Source organism: Mustelus asterias, chromosome 5 (assembly GCF_964213995.1).
Source record: "Mustelus asterias chromosome 5, sMusAst1.hap1.1, whole genome shotgun sequence".
Lineage (NCBI taxonomy): Eukaryota > Metazoa > Chordata > Chondrichthyes > Carcharhiniformes > Triakidae > Mustelus > Mustelus asterias.
In genome coordinates, this window is record NC_135805.1 from 122,027,872 (window position 1) to 122,055,221 (window position 27,350).

Genomic DNA, 27,350 nt, shown 5'->3' on the forward strand with positions numbered 1-27,350 from the left:
CATACGATAGGCAAAGCTAAGCAATCCCATAACCAATGGATCAGAAGCTCTGTCCTGCCACATCAATAAGAAGTTTAATAACACCAGGTTAAAGTCCAACAGGTTTATTTGGTAGCAAAAGCCACACAAGCTTTCGGAGCTCCAAGCCCCTTCTTCAGGTGAGTGGGAATTCTGTTCACTCACCAAAACCAAATAAAAACAGGGCATATAAAGACACAAACTCAATTTACATGAATAATGGTTGGAATGCGAATACTTACAGCTAATCAAGTCTTTAAGAAACAAACAACGTGAGTGGAGAGCGCATCAAAACAGGCTAAACAGACAAGACAGCCAGTGAAACTCTGCAGGTCCAGGCAAACTGAAGACTGTGGAGGAACAGAGAGATCTTGGGGTTCATATCCACAGATCTCTGAAGGTTGCCACTCAAGTGGATAGAGCTGTGAAGAAGGCCTATAGTGTGTTAGCTTTTATTAACAGGGGGTTGGAGTTTAAGAGCCGTGGGGTTATGCTGCAACTGTACAGGACCTTGGTGAGACCACATTTGGAATATTGTGTGCAGTTCTGGTCACCTCACTATAAGAAGGATGTGGAAGCGCTGGAAAGAGTGCAGAGGAGATTTACCAGGATGCTGCCTGGTTTGGAGGATAGGTCTTATGAGGAAAGGTTGAGGGAGCTAGGGCTGTTCTCTCTGGAGCGGAGGAGGCTGAGGGGAGACTTAATAGAGGTTTATAAAATGATGAAGGGGATAGATAGAGTGAACGTTCAAAGACTATTTCCTCGGGTGGATGGAGCTATTACAAGGGGGCATAACTATAGGGTTCGTGGTGGGAGATACAGGAAGGATATCAGAGGTAGGTTCTTTACGCAGAGAGTGGTTAGGGTGTGGAATGGACTGCCTGCAGTGATAGTGGAGTCAGACACTTTAGGAACACTTAAGCGGTTATTGGATAGGCACATGGAGCACACCAGGATGACAGGGAGTGGGATAGCTTGATCTTGGTTTCAGATAAAGCTCGGCACAACATCGTGGGCCGAAGGGCCTGTTCTGTGCTGTACTGTTCTATGTTCTATGTTCTAAACTTGATGTGTGTCCACATCATGACTGCCACATCATGTCCACATCATGTGTCCACATCATGACTGCCACAACAAGTCATGAATGATCGTGGACAATTAAACAATTTCCTGGAAGAGGCTCCACAAATATCCGCATCCTTAATAGTGTGACCCAGCACATCAGTGCAAAATATAAAGCTGAAACATTCACAACCATCTTCAGCCAGAAGTGCCAAGTGGATGATCCATCTCAGCATTAATTCGTAGGTCCCCAGCATCACAGATGTCAATCTTCACTCAATTTGATTCAGTCTTAGAATCTTAGAATCCCTACAGCACAGAAAGAGGCCATTCGGCCCATCGAGTCTGCACCAACCACAATCCCACCCAGGCCCTACCCCCATATCCACCCACTAATCCCTCTAACCTACACATCCCAGGACACTAAGGGCAATTTTAGCTTGGCCAATCAACCTAACCCGCACATCTTTGGACTTTCCACATAATAGCAAGGAATGGCTAAAGGCACTGGATACTGCAAAGTTTAAAGTTTATTTATTAGTGTCACAAGTAGGCTTACATTAACACTGCAATGAAGTTACTGTGAAAATCCCCTAGTGGCGGCACAATGGCACAGCGGTTAGCACTGCTGCCTCACAGCACCAGGGACCCGGGTTCAATCCCCGGCATGAGTCACTGTCTGTGTGGAGTTTGCACATTCTCCCCATGTCTGCGTGGGTTTCCTCCGGGTGCTCTGGTTTCCTCCCACAGTCCAAAGATGTGCAGGTTAAGTTGATTGGCCATGGTAAATTGCCCCATAGTGTCAGGGGGATTAGCAGGGTAAATACATGGCGTTAAGAGGATAGGGCCTGGGTAGATTGTGGTCGGTGCAGACTCGATGGGCCTAATGCCCTCCTTCTACACTGTAGGGATTCTATGATTCTATGGCAAAACTTGGCTAATGCACCTAACCACCATGTCTTTCAGAATGTGGGCAGGAAACCGGAGCACCCAGAGGAAACCCACACTGACACGGGGAGAATGTGCAAACTCCACACAGAGAGTGACCCGAGGCTGGAATCGAACCCGGGTCCTTGGCATTGTGAGGCAGCAGTGCTAGCCATTGTGCCACCGTGCTGTCTCCATGGGCTCGGACAACATTCCAGCAATCGTACTGAAGACTTGTGCTCCAGGACCAGCCATGGCCCTAGCCAAGCCGGTCCAGTACAGTACAACACTGGTATCTATCCAGCAATGTGGAAAATTGCCCAGTTATGTCCTATCCACAAAAGGAACAAATCCAACCCGGCCAATTACTGCCCCATCAGTCTATTCTTGATTGTCAGCAAAGTGATTGAAGGGGTCAGCAACAGTGTTATCAAACAGCAACTACTCTGCAATAACCTGCTCACTTTGGGCCAGTTTGTGTTCCGCCAGGATCAAAGAACTAAGAACAAAGAACAGTACAGCACAGGAAACAGGCCCTTCGGCCCTCCAAGCCTGTGCCGCTCCTTGGTCCAACTAGACCAATCGTTTGTATCCCTCCATTCCCAGGCTGCTCATGTGACTATCCAGGTAAGTCTTAAACGATGTCAGCGTGCCTGCCTCCACCACCCTACTTGGCAGCGCATTCCAGGCCCCCACCACCCTCTGTGTAAAAAACGTCCCTCTGATGTCTGAGTTATACTTCGCCCCTCTCAGCTTGAGCCCGTGACCCCTCGTGATCGTCACCTCCGACCTGGGAAAAAGCTTCCCACTGTTCACCCTATCTATACCCTTCATAATCTTGTATACCTCTATTAGATCTCCCCTCATTCTCTGTCTTTCCAGGGAGAACAACCCCAGTCTACCCAATCTCTCCTCATAGCTAAGACCCTCCATACCAGGCAACATCCTGGTAAACCTTCTCTGCACTCTCTCCAATGCCTCCACGTCCTTCTGGTAGTGCGGCGACCAGAACTGGACGCAGTATTCCAAATGTGGCCTAACCAGCGTTCTATACAGCTGCATCATCAGACTCCAGCTTTTATACTCTATACTCAGCTCCTGGCCTCATTACAGCCTTGGTCCAGACTTGGGACAAAATCACTGAACTCAAGATGAGTTGAGAGTGAAGTGAAATCCCTTGTCATGGAGGCAGCATTTGACTGAGTGTGGCATCAAGGAACTTCAGCAAGACCAGAATCAATGGAAGTTGGGGGTGGGCATGGGGGAAGGGGGACAGTTGTTCTGGGGACCCGGTTCGAATCCTGCCATGGCAGATAGTAATATTTGTTATTAAGGATCTACTGATGACCATGAAACCATTGTCAATTGTTGGAAAAACCCATCTCGTTCACTAATGTCCTTTAAGGAAGGAAATTTTCTGTCCTTACCTGATCTGGCTTACATGTGACTCCAGAGCCACAGCAATGTGGTTGACTCTCTGGGTGGCATGGTAGCACAGTGGTTAGCGCTGTTGCCTCACAGTGCCAGGGATCTGAGTTCGATTCCAGGCTGGGTCACTGCCTGTGTGGAGTTTGCATTTTCCTCCGGGTGCTCTGGTTTCCTCCCACATTCTGAAAGACGTGCTGGTTAAGTGCATTGACCTGAATAGGTGCTGGATTGTGGCAACCAGGAGAATTTCACAGTAACTTCATTGCAGTGTTAATGTAGGCCTTACTTGTGACTAATAGATAAACTTTAAACTTCTCAACTGCCCTCTGAAGAAGGGTAACTAGGGATGGACAATAAATGCTGGCCAGCCAGCGACACCCATGTCCCACAAATGAATAAAAAAAGTCCTGGAGATTACCACTGACTAGAAACTAAACTGAATTATCCACATAAATACTGTGGCCACAAGTGTCATGATTATGGAGAAAAATCCATGAAATTATGCTCAAAACATTGAACTTTAAAAATTACTCAAGTTTTATTTCTAAAATGGACATAAGCCCGAGAAATGACTGTGAATGTATAATCATGATGTGGAGATGCTGGCGTTGGACTGGGACAAGCACAGTAAGAAGTCTCACAACACCAGGTTAAAGTCCAATAGGTTTATTTGGTAGCACAAACTTTCGGAGTGTTGCTCCTTCCTCAGGTGCGTTCACAAACAGGGCATACAGACACAGACTCAATTTACAAGATAATGATTGGAATGCGAGTCTTTACAGGTAATGAAGTCTTTACAGGTACAGACAATGTGAGTGGAGAGAGGGTTAAGCACAGGTTAAAGACATGCCAGATCATCGACACGGATGCCATCATCTCACGTGAGAACACCATCCACCAGGTACACGGTACATACTCTTGTGACTCGGCCAACGTTGTCTATCTGATACGCTGCAGGAAAGGATGTCCTGAGGCATTGGTACATTGGCGAGGCCATGCAGATGCTATGACAATGGATGAATGAACACCACTCGACAATTACCAGGCAGGAGCATTCTCTTCCTGTTGGGGAATACTTCCTGATGTGTCAAGACAGGCTAAAAAGATGTGTATTGTCTCCAAACAGAACAGCCAGTGAAACTCTGCAGGTCCAGGCAGGCTGTGGGGATTACAAATAGTGTGACATGAACCCAATATCCCCGTTGAGGCCGTCCTCATGTGTGCGGAACTTGGCTATCAGTTTCTGCTCAGCGACTCTGCGCCGTCGTGTGTCGTGAAGGCCGCCTTGGAGAACGCTTACCCGAATATCAGAGGCCGAATGCCCGTGACCGCTGAAGTGCTCCCCAACAGGAAGAGAACAGTTTTGCCTGGTGATTGTCAAGTGGAGTTCACTCATCCGTTGTCGCAGCGTCTGCATGGTTTCCCCAATGTACCATGCCTCGGGACATCCTTTCGTGAGAAGACCATCCACCAGGTACACGGTATATACTCTTGCAACTCGGCCAACGTTGTCTACCTGATACGCTGCAAGAAAGGATGTCCCGAGGCATGGTACATTGGGGAAACCATGCAGACGCTGCGACAATGGATGAATGAACACCGCTCGACAATCACCAGGCAAGACTGTTCTCTTCCTGTTGGGGAGCACTTCAGCGGTCGTGGGCATTCGGCCTCTGATATAGGGTTCGTGTCACATGATTTGTAATCCCCACAGTCTGCCTGGACCTGCAGAGTTTCACTGGCTGTTCTGTCTGGAGATAATACATGTCTTTTTAGCCTGTTTTGATGCTCTCTCCACTCACGTTGTTTGTATCTTAAAGACTTGATTAGTTGTAAGTATTTGCATTCCAACCATTATTCATGTAATTGAGTTTATATCTTTATATGCCCTGTTTGTGAACAGAATTCCCACTCACCTGAAGAAGGGGCTTGGAGCTCCGAAAGCTTGTGTGGCTTTTGCTACCAAATAAACCTGTTGGACTTTAACCTGGTGTTGTTAAACTTCTTACGGGGGAACACTTCAACAGTCATGGGCATTCAGTCTCTGATCTTCGGGTAAGCGTTCTCCAAGTCAGCCTTCACGACACACGACAACACAGAATCGCCGAGCAAAAACTGATAGCCAAGTTCTGCACGCGAGGACGGCCTCAACCAGGATCTTGGGTTCATGTCACACTATCTGTAACCCCCACAACTTGCCTGGGCTTGCAAAATCTCACTCACTGTCCTGGCTGGTGACAATTCACACCTCTTTAACCTGTGCTTAACCCTCTCTTCACTCTGTACCTGTAAAGACAGGTCTTCTTTAACAAGAAGTTGTGAGACTTCTTATAATGTACAATCAGCCACTGACAGGAATTGCTGCAGGGTGTTTCTGTAAGGGACAATGAATCTCCTGCCTGTTTCCAGACAAGGTACTTCTAAAAGCATCCAGAGTCTGATTACCATCTCCTGTAAAGACAAACAGATATAATGGCCATCCCATCTTGAGAGATCCTGTTTGTAATGCCTAAACAGACTTGTGGACTCTGTTTTCCACTTGGAATATACAAAGAAGTTAAAAACTAGCTGACAGAGTTGCCCCAGTCTGTGCTGGAAGCTTTTCGCACTCAATGTACGGGACACAGTAACAGAAGCAGCCAGCACTGCCCCCTCCGAAAGCTTGTGTGGCATTTGCTACCAAATAAACCTGTTGGACTTTAACCTGGTGTTGTTAAAACTCTTACTGTATTTACCCCAGTCCAACACCGGCATCTCCTCATCATGAGGAAGTCAACCCTGCCAACAAAATGTTTGCAGCTGGAAAGAGAACTGAAATTTCTCTGCGAAATTACAGAACACTGGAAAAAAAGAACCAACTATTTCCTTACCGAGTCAATTCTACTGAAATCAAATCATAACTGCCAGACTCTTCCATCATTGGCTCCTCAGGAGTTGAGGACTGTTCCATGTATCCTTTTATATATATATTTACTTACTATTGCATTCAATTCTCACTTCTAATCTGTATGAATGTACATGCATGTTTTAAAATATTTTTTCTCCTCTTTTTAGCAGTTAATAAACTTACTCTATCTTTAACTGAAGAAAGCCTGCATAAATTGGCTCCATTTTAAACATAACTTTTGAGTCTGGATAAGGTACCCACAGGGAAGGGAACCTTGTTAGATTAAACCTTGTTGCTACCAGCAGAGGGGGCTGAATAAAGGCAGGATCAGTCATCCCTCCTCACGAGAGTATATAATAATTTGAAGGTATCACTAATGGACAGTGACAAGTCAAGGAGTCTCACCCGGATCAACAAAATTGGGGAACTACCTCTTGACTCTCCAAAGCCTGTCCACCATCTACAAGGCACAAAAGGTAGGAGTCTGATGGAATACTCTTCACTAACCTGAATGAGTGCAGTTCCCAACGACACTCAAGAAGCTCCATCCAGGACAAAGCAGCCCATTTGACCAGCACTCCATCCACTGCATTAAACATTCAGTCCATCCAGCAGCAGTGCAGTGTATGCCATCTACAAGATGCACTCCATCAACTTGTCAAGGCTCCTTCAACAGCACCTTCCAAACCTGCAACCTCTACCACCAGGACAAGGGCAACAGATACTTAAGAACACCACCACCTGCAAGTTCCTCTTCAAACCACACACTTATGACTTGGAACTTCATTCTCGCTTCACTCTGTTGTATGGGGCACATTACAGCATTTTCTGGGTGTTTTAGGCATTGCTTTCTGAAATTGGTCCAGTTTACAGTGAGAGTTGTAGTAGTGACCCATCACCGAATGGTGACAGCATGGGGGGCATACAGCCTATCATGCCTGCAGCAGCTCTCTTCAAGAACAATACAGCTAGCCTGATGTCCCTATCACTTCCCTATAGCCCTGTTTTTGTTCTCCCTCTGTTTAGGTGCTTATTTAAAGACACGATTGAATCCACCCCCAGCATATTCCCAGGCAGTATATTCCAGCTCTAAAGCACTCTTTGGATTAAACAGTCTTTTCCTTATGTCGCCATTGCTGCTTTTGCCATTCACCTTAAATCAACATCCTCTGCCAAAGGCATTTTTTCTCATTTACCTGACCGAGAACTCTCATTACGTTGAATGCGACTATCAAAACTACTCTCAGCCTTCCATTTTCTAAGAACAACCTAAGCCTTCTGCAATCTACCATGCTGCTTTTTCCGAGAAATTACATGACTTCAGCTCGATGACCAGGAAGTTAAGAGTTCCTTTGTTTTCTTGAGTTAAAGTAAAAACAAAATGCTGCTGCCAAGCTGTAAACACTTGGCCTGGGTGAAGTTCTCGCTGAGCAGTTTTTTCAAACTCAATGCGCTTGTGTGTGCATATTGAGAGCCAACTGTAAAGGAAGATCTCCCCCCACCCACCCCCCATATTCCCTGTAGTCCAGCATATCTGTTCACCTTCAGCAGAAAATTCACATCTCAAAATAACTTGTCTGTATTGAAAGCCAGCGAAACTGTGATAAGCAAGACTTGAAGAATGAGGTTCACTGACGATTCATCCAAAGGATGAGCATACAACTGCTTTGCAAGTTGTTTTAAAAGTTTCATTTCATAATTATTGAGAGTTTATCAAAAGCCTGGTTAAGATCTACTTATTCTAGGTCTAGCAGTAGCAAAGGTATACAATTGGCCGTTTTGGTGAGTAAATTAAACATTGCTGTGCCCTGCACACTTGCAGGATTTTGAAATGTAGACAACAGATGATTGGAAACAGATGATTCCATCATGGCTGATATTTTTCTCATCCCCCATTCTCCTGCCTTTCCCCCATCCATATTCTCCTGCCTTTTCCCCATAACTGCAGATCCCCTTATCTGTCTTAAAGACACTCAATGACCTGGCCTTCTGCGGCAAAGAGTTCCACAGATTCACCTCTCTCTGGCTGAAGAAATTACTCATCTGTTTTAAAGGATTGTCCCTTTAGCCTGAGGTTGTACCCTTTGGTTCTAGTTTTTCCTACTAGTGGAAACATCCTCTCCACATCCACTCTATCCAGGCCTCGCAGTATCCTCTAAGTTTCAATAAGATACCCCCTCATCCTTCCAAACTCCAATGAGTACAGACCCAGAGTCCTCAACCGTTCCTCACACAAGCTCTTCATTCCAGGGATCATTCTTGTGAACCTCCTCTGGACCCTTTCCAAGGCCAGCACATCCTTCCTTAGATATGGGGCCTAAAACTGCTCATAATACTCCAAATGGGGTCTGACTAGAGCCTTATACAACATCAGTACATCCCTGCTCTTTTATTACATGATATGAATGCTAACATTGCATTCGCCTTCCTGTCGACTGAACCTGCACGTTAACCTTAAGAGAATCTTGAACAATGACTCCCAAGTCCCTTTGTGTTTCTGATTTCCTAAGCATTTTCCAAACAAAGAACAAGACAAAGAAAATTACAGCACAGGAACAGGCCCTTCAGCCCTGCACTGACTATGCTGCCCAACTTAACTAAAACCCTTTACCCTCCCGGGGGCCATATTCCCATCCTATTCATGTATTTGTCAAGACGCTCCTTAAAAGTCACTACCGTATCTGCTTCCACTACCTCCCCCGGCAACGAGTTCCAGGCACCCACTACTCTGTGTAAAAAAATCTGCCTTGTATATCTCCTTTAAACCTTGTCCCTCACACCTTAAACCTGTGCCCCCTAGTAATTGACTCTTCCACCCTGGGAAAATGTTTTTGACTATCCACTCTGTCCATGCCTCTCAATCTTGTAGACTTTTATCAGGTCGCCCCTCAACCTCTGTCATTCCAGTGAGAACAAACCAAGTTTCTTCAACCTCTCCTCATAGCTAATGCCCTCCATACCAGGCAACATCCTTGTAAATCTTTTCCGTACCCTCTCCAAAGCCTCCACATCCTTCTGGTAGTGCAGCGACCAGAATTGAACACTATATTCCAAGAGCAACTTAACTAAGGTTCTATAAAACTGCAACATGACTTGCCAATTTTTAAACTCAATGCCCCAGCCAATGAAGGCAAGCATGCTGTATGCCTTCTTGACTACCTTCTCCACCTGCATTGCCACTTTCAGTGACCTGTATACTTGTACACCCAGATCCCTTTGCCTATCAATACTCTTAAGGGTTCTGCCATTTATTGTATATTTCCTATCTGTATTAGACCTTCCAAAATGCATTACCTCACATTTGTCCAGATTAAACTCCATCTCCATCTCTCCGCCCAAGTCTCCAACCGATCTATATCCTGCTGTATCCTCTGATGGTCCTCATCGTTATCTGCAAATCCAACCTTTGTGTCATCCACAAACTTACTAATCAAACCAGTTACATTTTCCTCCAAATCATTTATATATATTACAAATAGTTGGCTCTATTCTTTCTCCACAGATGCAGTCAGACCTGCTGAGATTTTCCATTTTTGTTTCAGATTCCAGCATCCACAGTATTTTGCCTTTAACAGGTGATTGGATGTCGATTAATACTAACTGGTAAAGGATAAAAGATACCATGTTTATATATTAATAAATAAAATGGCTTTGATAGTCAGTGACTTAGTGCCTTTATTACTTATGGATTTCACTGTTCTAATGTATTTCCAACATGATACTCGCTGCAAAGCTGTCATCTGAAACACTATTGCCCATATCCTTCCACCAAGGTCTGACCTACCATGGCTCCTGTTTAAGCAACACCTTCATTTTAAAATTCCCATCCTCGATTTCAAACATCTCCCGTTCTCCTCAAATTCTGGGTGCCGAAATGTCCTAATTTTAATTGTTCTACCATTGACATTTGCCTTCAACTGCCTGTGGGTCCTCAAGTTATCCAAATGTGCTCCTTTCCTCCTTCAATACTCCTCTTAAAACCTACCTCGGTAACCATGATTTTGGTCATCTATTTCCTTATTTATATTGGTATCAATGTTTTATAATGCCCCTGCAAAGGATCTTGGAATGTTTCATGTTAAAAATTGCTGTATTGTGAAACCTCTTAAAAAGTCAAATCACAGGGTTTGGTTGGGAAAATTGATACATATACTAAATAGGAATGGGCAAGTGCAAGTTTGTGACAGGACAAGAGAATAGAACAGGTGAAGAAAAGCTTCTCTAATATGAGGTATAACTTTTGACCTGGCCTAAAAATGCATTCACTGGAATACTACTGGACATGTCATTATTTTCTTTCATCAGTTTCCACTATTATCCATTGCAGAGGGTTATGTACACAGTCCTGCCACTGATTATGCCTCGTTCAAGGCTTACACATTGTAAAAAATCGATTTTAAACATAACAGATACTTCCCTTATAAAGTTCAACTTAAGATAAAATTAATGGGTAGTGTGTAGAAAAAGATGCTACAAACATTAGCTATTTTAAAAGTAAGTAGGTTCAACTCCACTATTAACATTTTTTTACTATAGCAATTTATTGCTAGTTCATTTTGACATACATACCCAAGACAAAGCAGTATGGTAATATTAGCATTGAGTTATAAGTGGGACAAATGGAAGCTAGTTTAGTATCACATCATTGCACTTTCTTCACACTTAGTGGCATTTTTTCCCCCAAGAATGTCAAGTTGCAAGTGGATTTGACTGCATTTCTAACAATAATCCATTTATTTGACTGATAAAAACAACTTTACTTATCATTATTACATTGAATCTCTTCTTCCCATTGGAGATATTTTCGTCTGAATTTTCTGAGGGGTGACAATCAGCGTGGGGTGTGTGGTGGTGGACTGGCGGGTCCATATGTGTGTGTGCATCAGTCCAAATGACTGAGGTCATACATTGTCTTAGTTACCCAGGAGTTAGATTCGGATCTTTCTATCTAATTTTTGCTGCATAACTATTCAGGTAAGTAAACTTTAACTGTTCGAAGTCTCCAATTCTAACTTAGAATTGGAGAGCTTTTTGAAGGACTCCTTGGAGCAGAATTGCCCATCAGAAGTTCAAACTTCCCAGGCAATTATCACAGAAATGTTGCCAAGGGGTCCCATAGCATAACTTGTGGGGGATACATCTGGCTCTGACTATCTGCAGAGTGGAAGAGCTAGACCTTTATCTTGCCAGCTATCAAGCACTGCACAAATAACCAGAATGCCTGGATAACAGAGCATTCATTAACTCACGCATACTACTCTCAATGTGATTTAATGTTGTCTTTAACATAGTCACTCAGCATTTAACATATATTTACAAAGCTTTTTTAAAAAGAAACTCTTGACATCGATAGTACTGTTACAAATGGCTTTTATTGCATATTTCATGTGCTCTTCATTTATTTTCCAGGCAGGAGGATACCATCATACTGGAAAAAAAAACATAACATTAACCAAAGATTGCACTAAGTAGTTTGCCAAACTGATTTCAGTTAAGTTGGTTTTTAGACATGCTTAACATATTAATCCTCACCCAAATGCTCTCAAATCTCTGGCTCAGTTCCAAAGTGCTATCTATAATGTTGAAGCTTATGTAATTACTTATAAACTTGAAAGAGGCATGTCCTCTATTTTAAGAATTGCAGATGAAGTTTACTGTACACCCATATCACATTTCATTCATAAACAGCATCAGAAACCCAAATATTATTCAATACAAGAAACACAAGAGATGGTAAAGCTATATACAGGGAAAAATATAGGTAAATTTAATGAGACCAACTGAGTTCCCAATGTCAGACAGAGGGAAAATGGCAGTCACTCATGACAAAGTGAATCAGAACAGGGCAATCACCCAGTATCCCATGTCGGCAGTATACAGGTAGCAAGTCACTGGGAGCAGGGGGAATTACTCTTCAGGAAGTATTTGATAGTTAATAGCTTTTCCCACGGGTAGCTATTGAAAAAGTCACTTATTCCCAATTTACTAAATTCTAAACATAAATGTTTGTTCCAGATTAGTGTTAGTTTTTTTTGAAAAACTGAAACTCCACTTCATTTATGTTTCCCATCTCTGGCCACTATTTTTTTGGTCAGTGCTAATATCTGGAGCTTCAACATTTGACTGCCGGCCAAAAGGTCAATGTGGTTCTTCAGATTAATACAGGAGCAGCGATCCATTAACGGTCTGATGCATATAAATAATTTCTGTGACAGTTGATCACACACACAGGTTAAATCGCTGAACATCAAATCTTAATTACACTCTGCTGGAAAAACAATGCAAAATGTAATTCTGGAATTCAAACCGAGGAATGAATTTGTCTTCAAAAAAAGATCCCAATAGGATCTTATAGATGAGCAAGGCCATTCCTCCCCTCCTCCCGAAAATAAATAAAACCCATAAACGCTTAAAATTTAACCCCGTCAGTTGAATCCTAGATCACAACCCCCATTTAATCACCAATCCTTTAACTGATCCACTATTTGGGGGGGGTGGTCTGAAAGTTTTGAAACCTTTTAATATATTCTGCAGCCTTCTTGGAAATCTAACCATTTTAAGCAAAGTAAAACTGAAGACAGAGATGGCATACAAATATGCAAGATCCAGTTATAAATTGATCGCTTGTACTTTCCCGAAAACACAAAGACTGAAAGCCAGTCTAGACAAGAGATGCATCAAAATCAGAGACACTGCTTACTTTCTGCTGAAACCACCTCATTGACTCCTCCTTGGAAATTTTGTGTTTTGACCCAATGCGTCCCCGTTTCACCTTTTTATCGGAAATGCTGAAACCAGGCCGCCCCATGACCTATGAATTACAAACAAAATCATAAAACAGAAACATGACTGGGTACGAATTCTAACTTCAGTCTACCTCATTACCACAGAATAAATCACAATATCCTGAAGCAATAGACAATGTTGCAGAATCGTCTGTATTTAGAATTGCTCTGAAACAATTTGTTCAAGGAACTTGGTTGCTTTTAAAGGAATACCGTTCTGCAGCCAGGACCATGGAGCTTCAGCTAGCTACACCACTGTTCCTCATTAACCATTCAAATGTGCAGTTAGCCTTACTATAAATAGTTATATTGCAGAGAACTGTTAACCTGAAGGGGATTATGTGGCCTGTTCTGAAATCTACCTGACAACAGGCCAGGGAAAACATTATCAAGTCCATTGTAAAGGATGTAATAACAGAGCACTTAGAAACAGATGATATAATCAAACAGAGTCAGCATGGCTTCAAGAAGGGGAAATCATGCCGAAGAAATTTGAGAAATTTTTTGAGGTGGCAATCAGCAGGATAAAGGGGAGCAAGTAGATGTAAATAATCTATAAAGTATCGCACATGAGGCTTTTTAATAAGATCCATTAACATGGATAGAGGACTTGCTAACTAATAGAAGGCACAGAGTTGGGATTAGAGGGGCATTTTCAGGATGGCAGCCTGTAACAGTGGAGTGCTACAGGGATCAGTGCTGGGGCCATAATTATTTACAATGAATAAGTTGGATGGGGGAAATGAATGTACTATTGCCAAATTTGCAAATGGCAAAAATATAAGTGGGAAGGCAAGTGGTGTGGATGACACAAAGAATCTACAGAGGGATATGGACAGGTTAGATGAGTGGGCAAAAACTCAGTAGATGGAATATAATGTAGTAAAGTGTGAAGTTATGCACTTTGGTAGGAAGAATAAATGAGCTGAATATTATTTAAATGGAGAATGACTGCAAAAAGCTGCACACAGAGGGATTTGTGGGTCCTCATGCATAAATCACAAAAAGTTCAACAGGGAAGGAATGTTCACCTTCACTTCAAAGGGATCCAAAGATGTGTGGGTTAGGTTGATTGGCCAGGTTAAAATTGTCCCTGAGATGCGTAGTTAGAGGGATTAGCGGATAAATATGTGGGGGTAGGGCCTGGGTGGGATTGTGGTCGGTGCAGACTCGATGGGCCGAATGGCCTCCTTCTGCACTGTAGGATTTCTATGATTTCTATGATTGGAGTATAAATATAGGAAAGTCTTGCTAAAACTATGCAACGGCACTAGTTAAGACCACATATGGAATACTGTGAACAGTTTTGGTCCCCTTGTCGAGAGTGGTTCACTAGGTTGATTCCACGTATGGAGGGATTTTATTTCAAGGAAAGGTCGAGTAGGTTGGGGCTGTGCTCTTTGGAGTTCAGAAGAATGAGAGGCAACCTTATTGAGACATATAGAATTCTCCAACGACTTGAAAGGTAGATGCCGAGAGGCTGTTTCTCCTTGTGGGAGTGTCTAGGACCAGAGGACATAATCTCAGAGTAAAGGGTTTCCCATTTAAGACAGATGAGGAGGATTTTTTTCTTTTAGTGAATCTGTGGAATTCTTTAGCGCACAGGGGTATAGACGTTCGAGATGTTCAAGGCTGCGATAAATCGATTTTTAACCATTAAAGGAATCAAGGGTTCATAGAATCATACAGTGCAGGAGGCCATTTGGCCCATCGAGTCTGCGCCGACCACAATCCCACCCAGACCCTATAACCCCTTGTATTTATCCTAGCTAGTCCCCCTGACACTAAGGGCAATTTAGCATGGCCAATCAACCCAAGTTGCACATCTTTGGCGATTAGGGGCCTACAGTGGGAAAGTGGAATTCAGGATTATTACATCAGAATAGTCTTGATCTCAATGAATCATTGAATAGACTTGATGGGCCAAATGGCCTACTTCTGTTCCAAAGTCTTATGGTCTTTATAGCTGACCCAGGTTGTTTTGCCAGGAAGCAGGTGTAAGGTATTCACACTTGGGAGATGATGGCAGCAGCATTTGTTAATAGTGGTTAGTGTGATGGTATTCAAAGTCTCAGGAAAGTTGAGAAAGCAGAGAATGTCAGGTCTTAAACAGTAATACTTTAAACTGTCCATATAATGCAAAGATTGTGATCTCAAGGATAGCTAATCAGCAATTCCATTGGATTTGAAGCCAATGAAGACTTTGCCACAAAGGTGGGCTTTGAGAGGGGAAGAGTCTATAAGCAATCTCTGCACGCACAGTCTAGAATCCAGGAGAGAAGGAGCAGCTGAAGGTCAAAAGTTTCTACTGTTCATTGCACAGGAATGTGGGTTAGGGCTCGCACTTGGATTGAAAAGACCAAATTAGTGAGAATTTGAAACAAGACTGAAAAGATTTGCCTCGCTTGCGTTAGAGAATCACCAGGAAAAAACCCTCACCATGAAAGTCAGTTCTGGAGTTAAAGGTTACCGGCCTAGGAAAGGAAAAGAACGGAAATAAAACCTTGGGTGTTAAGAATCACTTTGGCTTGTATTCAAGAAAACCATGCGACTACTTAAGGGACAGCATAAAGCTTATCTGTGAAGTGAGCTGCTCAGTTGTGTTAAAAAGTTAAAACGAAAAGTTATAGTCTGTAATCTGAAGTACAGGTTGCCTCTAAAGAGTGTTTAGTCAACAGCGTCAAATTTCTTTTTTTAAAGCAATCGGTCTCTATGAGGATCATATCATTTACAAATCTCAGCATGTCACTCACCACATAGAAATCCAGACCATAAATTCCAATACTAGGGTCATATTTGATGCCCAGATCAATGTGTTCCTGGATCCCAAAGCCAAAGTTGCCAGTGTTACAGAAGTTGCTCTTCCTCAGTTCATATTCCCGAACCTGAACAAAAAGTTGTTACATTTATATAGACCGGAAGCAAAATTTAAATGAATTCCAGGTGAGAAGCTTTGGTGTGAAGGAACAGATCACTTTTATTTCTGCTCCCAGTATCAACATCAAATGCTCACAGCTCCCATATATCACAGCCAGAAGCTATTTACATATCCCTTTACATAAATCTATCCAAAAGGTAAACATGCTGCCCAAGCCACAAACACATCTTGGATCCCAGATATGACCTCTGATTTGGTTCTTCTCAGCTCGGGTGGCTGTGGGGACACCATCATTAGTCTTGGTTTCCTGGGTGGTGCAGGAAGTTGGAGCAGGAAAGTAAGCCAAGATCTTTGTGCTTTACTCGGACTGATAAACAAGTGAAGATGTTTGAAAGGTAGCTGGGGACAGGACAAGATGCGTACAATGCCTCCCATGAACCAAACACCCTGTTTATGCTCACTATCTAGGCGTTCCACACAAAGATAAAGCACAAGGAACTGCTGGCCCCTATGAAACTGCACCTCAATGAGTGAAAATTGTTTGGGGTGGGGAGGAAATAAAATGGATAGGAGAAAGCTGAACATTCTATCTCAATAGCTTTACAATGCACAATTCAGATCAGCAATTTCCATGTGTCACTTTCTATTCTCCCATGAAAAGAGATTGCTAACTAATTACATACAAAATCAATACCTGGGTAATATTCAGATTTGGGCTGCTAAATGACAAGTAACATTTGTGCCACAAGTGCCAGGCAAGGACCATCTCCAACAAGAGGCAATTTAACAATTTTGCCTTGAAATTCAATGGCATTACCATTGATGATATTCCTACTATCAACATCATGGCGGTTACCATTGGCCAGGAACTGAACTGAAGCAGCCATATACATACTTCTGCTGCAAGAACAGGTCAGAGGCTGGGAATTCTGTGCAAGTAACTCACCTCATGACTCCCCAAAGCTCATTCCCCATCTACAAAGCCAAGTCGAGACTGTGAGGGAATATTCCCCATTTGTCTGGAGGAGTGCAACTCCAATAACACTCAAGAAACTCAATACCAGCCAGGATGAAGCTGTCCACTTGACTGGTACCCTACCCACATTTACCTTCAACATTTACTCCCTCCACCACTGACACATATTGGCAGCAGTGTACTGTCTGCGAGATGCACAGCAGCAATTCACTATATTCCTTCAACAGCACATTCCAAACTAGTGATGTCACCTACGATAAGGCAGCAGATGGATGGAAACACCACAACCTTTCAAGCTTTTCTCCCCCCTGTCCCCAAGCCACATACAATCCTGACTTATAGAGTCACTGACGTTTACAGCATGGAAACAGGCCCTTCGGCCCAATTTGTCCATGCCGCCATTTTTTTAAACCCCTAAGCAAATCCCAGTTGCCCACATTTGGCCCATATCCCTCTATACCCATCGTACTATCTAAATGCTTTTTAAAAGACAAAATTGTACCCGCCTCTACTACTACATCTGGCAGCTTGTTCCAGACAGTCACCACCCTCTGTGAAAAAATTGCCCCTCTGGACACTTTTGTATCTCTCCCCTTAAACCTGTGCCCTCTAGTTTTAGACTCCCCTACCTTTGGGAAAAGATATTGACTATCTAGCTGATCTGTGCCCCTCATTATTTTATAGACCTCTAAGATCACCCCACAGCCTCCAACGCTCCAGAGAAAAAAGTCCCAGTCTATCCAGCCTCTTCTTATAACTCAAATCATCAAGTCCTAGTAGCATCCTAGTAAATCTTTTCTGCACTCTTTCTAGTTTAATAATATCCTTTCTATAATAGGGTGACCAGAACTGCACACAGTATTCAAAGTGTGGCCTTACCAATGTCTTGTACAACTTCAACAAGACGTCCCAACTCCTGGAACTATATTACTGGACTTGGAACTATACTATTGTTCCTTCATTGCTACTGGGTCAAAATTTTGGAACTCCCTAACACATGGACTGCAGCAGTTCAAGGCAGCTTATTTCCAGAGAGGTCGTCTGTACCTTCGCTTTGGACTGGATTAAAATTTGATTTCCAAATTGAACACTATGAAATCATAGTGTGATCATCAACACGCATCAACCCAGTATAACTCCAACTGACAACTGCTCAAAGCTTATTAAAACAATTACACAGTAAGAAGTCTCACAACACCAGGTTAAAGTCCAACAGGTTTATTTGGTATCACGAGCTTTCGGAGCTTCATCACCTGATGAAGGAGCGGCGCTACAAAAGTTTGTGATACCAAATAAATCTGTTGGACTTTTAACCTGGTGCTGAGAGACTTCTTACTGTGCCCACCCCAGTCCAACGCTGGCATTCTCCACATCATTAAAATTATTACAAGATAAGAATGTCTTCATGATGAATCACTGTTCTCCCATGACAGTAAGTACAACTGTTTGACTTGCTGTCTTTGCTTATCTCTCAGTTGAACTTGGTCATCAAATTCATCAAAAATGTAAATCATGTATCTATAAACAGCTCACCTTTAGACCCTTCTCCAAAATTTCCTCAGCTTTGGCTCCACGGATTGTGCAATGAACGGCAATTTTCTCATTTCTTCGAATCCCAAACGATCGCACAGTATAGCGAGCTGTTGGGGAAATAAGCAAGTTTGAACATTTGCTACCATTACGCTCTCAAAATGCGGAGCATCTGCTCCTTCCAGGACAAGGAGGACAGGTTCAACCAAAGTACCCTAAAAAACCAGGGTGTACCAAACAACCTACTGAAAAACTCATTCACTAATAAACCTGAAGTACATTGGAAAAGAATTGAAGATTTAAATTTTTTGATTCAATCTTAAATTCAATTAAATCAAAGCGCAAAAAGCCATTTGGCTCATTATGCGTACAAAATTGGACACATCACTAAAAGTTTATAAACATTTAGCATAGAAGACTCCAGGGGAGAGGGTGGTGTAGTGATAATGTCACTGAACTAGTAATCCAGAAGCCCAGGCTTAAGTTCTGGGGAGATGGGTTCAAATCATAGTCTAAGTAATGCTGACCATAAAACGGAGAACAGTACAGCACAGTACAGGCCCTTCGGCCCTCGATGTTGTGCCGAGCTTTGTCCATAAAACCGTCAACTTTTGTAAATACCCCTACGATTCGCTAACAGATCCTTACCCAGTCTGGCCTGTGTGTGGCTCCAGACCCACAGCTGATGACTCTTAGCTGTCCCCTGAAATAGCCAACAAGTATTCAGTTCAAGGACAATTGGGGATGGGCAACAAATATGCTGGCCTTGTCAGTGATGCCCACAACCCCAGAACAAATAAAGGAATAAAAATTCAGTATGCTTTAATAGCTTTGTCAAATTATCCTGCAATATGTAGGTACACCTTCATATACCTGTCCCTGAATATGCTTTAAAATTGTACTATTAAATTTATATTGCCTCTCCTCATATTTCTTTCCAAAATACATCACTTAACACCTACCTTAAACTCACCCCTCAGAGGTATACACAAACCTTGTACCAGTGTCAATTTTCTTATACACAAGAGCCATATTATGACCCTTAACCAGATTGTCAAATGGGCCTTTCTCATCATGAATGGAGGCATAACTGCTGTAAACTCATTCTATTCAACACTTGTGATATTATCTAAGAATTTTGTCCTGCACAAGTTGCATTTTAAACCAGAATCAGGTTCAAAGCTACTATCTAATTTTGTTCGAAACATTCTGACCTGATGGAAAGTGAGTATTAACCTTTAGAAAACACTGGGGTCTGGCCAGTGAGTTGCTCCAGCACTTTAGCAGCTCTGGTGAGTCTGTCACCACTTTCACCTACACAGATATTCAGACATAGTTTCCTGATGCGGAGCTCACGCATAGGATTTTCCTTCTTTTCACCCTGAAACAAACCAATAAAAACATCATGAATAAAATATGACAACGTCTGTTACAACAAGCACTATTTCACTCCAGTTTCCCACAACCAACCTATTCAAAATGAGGACTCAGGAGAATTACCTGTGGCAATGGGAATCTGGCCAAGCAGCCGGTCCGGAATCGAATGTGACTGAGGATGGGAAAAAGAAACCCAGAGTAGGAAAGGGCCAAGGGGTCCTGCAGTGACAGTTGTATAGATCACCATGACCAAACTGAACAAGGGAAAATAGTCTTGGGGAGGGCCTCCTCCTGATCTTTGTTTCCTTATTCTAAGATAATTAAGAGTGTGCATGGTGATCATCTTTGCCCAATAGAAAACCTCCTAAACATTGCACTCACCTAACTGGGTCTCTTCTGGCAATGACTCAGCCTCCAGCCAGATTTCCCCAGCCAGGTCTTACCCCAGGAGTAAATGAGAAGGACACTGCCTACCTGTGACCCTTGGTCACCTGGAAGGTTGCTGAAGATGAAATGTGGTTGGATTAACTCCCAAATTTTCCACATTGGTTAGCCACTCCGCAAAAGGAGCTTTCAAGTGTCAGTTTTCAAAATTCCTCACACTGTGTTGCATTGCATTTACATCAATGGAAAATGAGTTGCATCCACTGAAGATTTCAGAGAAATATTTAAACCAAGATTTTCTGGGTCAGCTCACTGTGCATTAATTGAAGTAGTGAATGGTGTCAAACAAGTGCAAAATGGGTGAAAGCTCCAATAACACCCGAGAAGCTCGACATCACCCAGGGCAAAGCAGCCCACTTGATGGCATCCATCCACAACCTTCAACATCCACTCCCTCCACCACCAATGCATAGTGGCAGCATTGTATACCATCTACGAGATGCACTGCTCTGACCCACCTTTGACAGCACCTTCAAACCCACGACCTCTACCACCTAGGACAAGGACAGTAGACACGTGGGAACATCACCACCTTTCAAGCTCCCCTTCAAGCCACTCACCATCCAGATCTGAAATATATCATTCCTTCACTGTTGCTGTGTCAAAATTTGGAACTTCCTAACAGCACTGGGTATTCCCATAACACGCGGACAATAGTAGTTCAAGGTGGTGACTCACCACAATGTTCTCTGCTCTTGTCAACACCCACATCCCGTGGGAAAACTGAAAAGCTGCTGGATGCATTGTAACAGGTAACATTGCAACAAGTGAGAACCAAGTTGAAAATAAAAAGTTCAGGAGGGGTATTAAAAAGGGGCAAAGCGAAATTAAGAGACATAAAACATACAACTTTTAAAAATCCAAAAGCTTTCTATAAGCATATAAATAGTAAAAGGGTAGAACGAGAGGTCGGGCCAAAGTGGGACACACACAGACAGGGAGCATGTATACTCACTGCATTGAGTACTTTTCACCTGCCTTTTCCATGAAAATGTTACCAAAATGAAAGTGGAGACAGTTGAGACAGTGAATGGAGCATAAATTGATAAAGAGAATGTATTTGAAAGGTTAGCTGTATCTAAAGTTGTTAGGATATCAGGACTGGCAAAAATGCATTCTGTGTGAAGCAAGGATGGAAATTCCAGAAGCACTGGCCATAATCTTTCAATTCTCCTTAGATTCAGGGGTGATGCCAGAGGACTGAAGAATTAATGATGCATTGGATAAATTCAGCAATTACAGGTCAGCCAGTTTAACCTCAGTAGTGGGAAACTCGTAGAAACAATAATCCAAAACAAAATTCAGTCACTTGGACAAATGTGGATTAATTAAGGTAAACCAATATGGATTTGTTGAAGTGTTTGATGAGATTTTTTTTGATTGGGCTTTTGAAAAAAATGCAGCAAGTGGCAATGACCTGGAACTCGCTGCCTACAAGGGTGCTGGCAGTGAGACAATGAATGATTTCAAAGCAAACCGAATGGACACTGGAGGGAAATAAACTAGCAGTGGGTTGAATGACTTCTTTCTGTGTTGTAAAGATTCTATAGGTAGAAAATTTAATAAGGGTAACTGCAACGATGCGATGTATCCAAAAGGTACTTCATGAAATGCCACAAGACAGGCTTGCCAGCATGGCTAAAGCCTATGGAATAAAAGGGACAGTGACAACGTAACATGAAGGTGGCTGATGACAGGAAAGAGAGCATTGGTGAAGGGTTGTTTTTTTGATTTCTTTTTAGGGTGGGAGGTGAAGGTATACAGTGGGGTTCCCTGGAATCTGTACTAGGATCATTGCTTTATATTCCTGACCGAAACTTGGGGGGTATAGGCACAATTTCAAAATTTGCAGGTGACAAAACTTGAATGTATTGTGAACCACGCAGAGGATAGTGACAGACTTTCAGGAAGACATAGGTTGGCTGGTAGAACGCGAGAACATGTGGACAGATCAGCGAAGCTGGGTCCGTTGTCCTTGGAGAGGAAATTTGATAAAGCTGTTCAAAATCATGAGGTGCCTAGACAGAGTAGAGAGAAACTGCTCCCATTGGTAAAAGGGTTGCGAACCAAAAGGTACTAATATAATGTGATTGGCAAAAGAACCAAAAACGACACGAGGAAAAACGTTTTGCACAGCAAGTGGTTACAACCTGGAATGCAGTCTCCTGGAGGCAGATTAAATCATGGCTTTCAAACGGGGAATTGGACAAGCACCGGAAGAGGCAAAATTTTCAGGGCTACAGGAAAAGAATGGAGGAGTGGGACCAACTGAGGTGCTCTTGGAATACGACAGGCTGAATGGCCTCCTTCTCTGCTGTTCTATGATTTTTTAAGTCACTATTTTCACAGTGCACAGCCACCTAACAATCCAAAACAAAGAACTTGACAGTTTAGACAGAACACTATTGCATAAATTGGTGATTTTGTACAAGTTCAATGCATAACACATCCCCAGCACAAGACAAGGCTTCACTCGTAATGAAAGTTGCAGTCAGAATCTGACTGCAATCTAACTAAACCCAGTACAAAATAAGAGTTTTGCCACTTGCAGAGTGAACAAATTTAACAAATTCAATAGAGAACCCATTCAGCGAAATAAAAATAAACCCAATTAATTTAGACCATTAATAGGAAATGTTTACTGTAGCAACACCAAAAAAAGCTTCCTAAATGTCTGTTTATTGCAACATATCACTTTCAAAAATGGGTCTTAGGGAAATATTTCTTTTAACACTTAATTCATTAAGTATTTCTCAAACTTTTCTAGTCAATTATATTTTCAATGCCAGACGTTTTATGAAAAGGACGCTGTAATTTACTATCTGGTCCAGTGTGCCATTCAGTCTAAAAGATGATAAAAGATACGGTGCCATTCACCAGTAGAGAATATGGCTGTTCACAAAGAAAGATTTGACAATAGCAACACACCAGTGAATATTTGACAAGTGATAATAAAACGTGCTGCTTTTAGTTTGGCAATAGGACAAACACTGGATACAAAAAGGAACTTTGCTGTTGGCCGTTTTAGTTAGTCATAGAGGTTTACAGCATGGAGACAGGCCCTTCGGCCCAACTTGTCCATGGCACCCAGTTTTTACCACTAAGCAAGTCTCAATTGCCCACATTTGGCCCATATCCCTCTATACCCATCTTACCCATGTAACTGTCCAAATGCTTTTCAAAAGACAAAATTGTACCCACCTCTACTACCACCTCTGGAAGCTCGTTCCAGACACTCACCACCCTCTGAAAAAAAATCCCCTCTGGACCTTTTTGTTATCTCTCCCCTCTCACCTTAAACCTATGCCCGCTGGTTTTAGACTCCCCTGCCTTTGGGAAAAGATATTGCCTCTCTACCTTATCTATGTCCCTCATTATTTTATAGACCTCGATAAGATCACCCCTCAGCCTCCTATGCTCCAGGGAAAAAAGTCCCAGTCTATCCAGCATGCTAGTAAATCTTTTCTGAACTCTTGTTAGTTTAATAATATCCTTTCTATAATAGGGTGACCAGAACTGTACACAGTATTCCAAGTGTGGCCGTACTAATGTCTTGTACAACTTTAACAAGACGTCCCAACTCCTGCAGTCAATGTTCTGACCAATGAAACCAAACATACCAAATACCTTCACCACCACCCTGTCCCGCCGTGACTCCACTTACAAGGAGTAATGAGCCCGTACTCTTAGATCTCTTTGTTCTATAACTCTCCCCAATGCCCTACCATTAACTGAGCAAGTCCTGTCCTGTTTCAATCTGCCAAAATGCATCACCTCACATTTATCTAAATTAAACTCCATCTACCATTCATTGGCCCACTGGTCCAATTGATCAAGATCCCATTGCAATCCTAGATAACCTTCTTCACTGTCCACCATGCCACCAATCTTACTAGTCATGATGTGGAGATGCCGGCGTTGGACTGGGGTAAACACAGTAAGAAGTTTAACAACACCAGGTTAAAGTCCAACAGGTTTACACGGCCTCAACCGGGATATTGGGTTCATGTCACACTATCTGTAACCCCCACAGAGTTTCACTGGCTGTCTTGGCTGGAGACAATACACATCTTTTTAGCCTGTCTTGATGCTCTCTCCACTCATATTGTTTTGTTTCTTAAAGACTTGATTAGTTGTAAGTATTCGCATTCCAACCATTATTCATGTAAATTGAGTCTGTGTCTTTATATGCTCTGTTTGTGAACAGAATTCCCACTCACCTGAAGAAGGGGCTTGCAGCTCCGAAAGCTTGTGTGGCTTTTGCTACCAAATAAACCTGTTAGACTTTAACCTGGTGTTGTTAAACTTCTTACCAATCTTACTAACCATGCCTCCTAAATTCTTATCCAAATGACAAATAACAGTGGACCCAGCACCGATCCCTGAGGCACACCACTGGTCATGATGTGGAGATGCCGGCATTGGACTGGGGTAAGCACAGTAAGAAGTCTAACAACACCAGGTTAAAGTCCAACAGGTAGTACACCACTGGTCACAGGTCTCCAGTTTGAAATCAACCCTCTACAACCACGGAATAGCCAAACTGATAGCCAAGTTCGTCTTCATCAATGACATGTTGAAGGCTCCGGAGGAGATGCCGTAGCTTCTCCGCTCCGGGGAAGTACTGGACGACGAAGGGTACTCTGTCCACCGTGTCCCGTGTTTGTCTTATGACGATCAGCACTGTTTGAGAGCACATTTCCACTCCATCTGACGAAGGAGCAGTGCTCCGAAAGCTTATGGTATTTGCTACCAAATAAACCTGTTGGACTTTAACCTGGTGTTGTGAGACTTCTTACTGTGTTCACCCCAGTCCAACGCCAGCATCTCCACATCATAGTAAATACCAACAGGCTGTGAACAAGGACTCAGAAGTGATGTGGACAGAAGGAGGTAGTGAGCTAGGGATCAACTTTGCTCAGACTTCCTATCTGGATCAGTAGACTATGGATTGAAATCCCATTTCAGCAACTGGAGGTTAACATACTGTTGACCATTACATCCTTCTGGTGCGAAACAACCCATTTGTCACTCAGGTGGAGTAAAAGATCACTGAGTAATCTTCAACCTGGTGCGTGGAGTTTGCCTCAGTTTCCTCAAAAGTATTTTTCAGCCAACATCACTAGAAAATATTATCGGGCACTACCATGTTGCTGTTTGTGGGAGCTTGCTGTGAACAAATTAGCTGCTACATTACCTACAATGATTACTTCAGAAACACATTAATGGTGAGCTCTTTGGGGATATGCAGAGGTCATAAAAGGTGCCACATAAAAATGCAAGTTCTATTTTCTTCTGAAAGTTCCCATCCAACCCAAGTTATCAATGTTATGTATTTAGCAAACTGAAAATCTCCAGTGGAATCACAGTTCAAAAGATGGTGGTTAGGTGCATTGGCTATGCTAAATTCTCCCTCAGCGTACCCAACAGCTGCCGGAATGTGGCAACATTGTAGTTTAACGTAAGCCTACGTGTGACAATAATAAACATAAAAAACTCTACCAGCCAAATGCCAACCTCTATTGTACAACTGTATTATTCAGCAAATAGGCTCATTTCCTCAGTAGTTTCAACCAGTGTTTCTACAGTGAAGGTGGATGGGATGAAAACACTGATCACGAAATCAAATCGACCACCGCCAGGGAACTAACTTACATCATTCCTGCACCGAAATTCAAAAATGTCAGCAACAGTTTTGCAAGGAGAGTAATAAACCCTGGCAGGCAGTGTGTTCTCCAGTCCTGTGAGCTGACACAAGCCGCGGCCTTGTCCATCCTCCCCAACCAGCAGCGAGGAGGATGGCGGCTCAGGCCGCGGGCCTGCCCCATCTCGTCTCACCGATAAATCTTACATTATCAGCGCTGCCGCGGGTTGTGAACACGGCAGATTAAAAGCTGCAGCCCGCTCCCCGTCACCACAGCCCACCACCGCTCACACAGGCAATCGTTACAGTGACCGATGGCGGCGGATTCAGTATCAATCGCCTCCAACAGCAACAAACTCACCGCCATTCCCTCAGCCGCTCAACAGCGAAAAGGCCGAACGGCCTATCGGGAAATGCTGACTCCGCCCGCCGCCGCGAGAGGCCCCGCCCACTGACAGCCCGCTCCTCCCAGCCCAGCACTCACAGCCCCAGTCGTCCCAGCCGGGTCCTCCCACCACTGACAGTTCCCAGAGCACAGACAGCCCAGTCCACCCAGCCCAGCACTGACAGCTCAGTCATCTCAACCCAGTCCTCCCAACACTGCCAGGCCTGTCTTCACAGCACTGTCAGCCCAATCAACCTCAAAGTGAAGGGGAGGAACTTCTTCACCCAAAGGGTTGTGAATCTGTTAAATTCCCTGCTCAGTGAAGCAGTTGTGGCTACCTCATTGCATGTTTTAAAGGCAAGGATGGATACATTTTTGAACAGTAAAGAAATTAAGGGTTATGATAAGTGGAGCTGAGTCCATGAAAAGATCAGTCATGATCTTATTGAATGGCAGAGCAGGCTCCAGGGGCCAGACGGCTTACTACCTGCTCCTAGTTCTTATGTTCAATCCTCTCAGCCCAGTCCTCCCAGCGCTGACAGCCCAATCCTCCCAGCAATTACAGACCCGGCCTCCCAGCCAAGTACTGACAGCCCCCTCCTCCCAGCCCAGTACGAACAACCCAGTCTTCCCAGACCAATCCTCCCAGCACTGACAGCCCAGTCCTCCCAGCAATTACAGTCCAGTCCTCCCAGCAATTACAGTCCAATCCTCTGATTACTGACAGCCCAGTCCTGTGAGGCAGCAATGCAAACCACTGTGCCAATGAACCACCCCAGTCCTTCCAGCACTGACAGTCCAGTCCTTCCAGCGCTGTTAGCCCGGTCTTCCCAGCACTGACAGCCCAATCCTACCAGTACTGACAGCCCAGTGCTCCAAGCCCAGTGCTCCCAGCACTGAGAGCATAGTCTTCACAGTACAGTCCTCCCAGCACTTACAGCCCAGTCTGCCCACCACTGACAGCCCGATCCTCCCAGCATTAACATCCCAGTCCTCTCTGCACTGACAG

General features: G+C 43.4%; 1 protein-coding gene across 1 annotated transcript; it reads right to left on the bottom strand.

Moving 5' to 3' along the window:
• Positions 1-11,675: 11,675 nt before the first annotated feature.
• LOC144493790 (large ribosomal subunit protein uL5-like) lies at positions 11,676-26,446 on the bottom strand. Its single transcript, XM_078213283.1, has 6 exons — positions 26,318-26,446; positions 19,728-19,872; positions 18,495-18,601; positions 15,861-15,992; positions 13,023-13,133; positions 11,676-11,750 (listed from the first exon to the last, which is right to left on the bottom strand). The coding sequence occupies exons 1-6, from the start codon at positions 26,321-26,323 to the stop codon at positions 11,721-11,723; spliced, it is 531 nt and encodes a 176-aa protein (XP_078069409.1). The 5' UTR covers positions 26,324-26,446; the 3' UTR covers positions 11,676-11,720.
• Between the last annotated feature and the right edge of the window lie 904 nt (positions 26,447-27,350).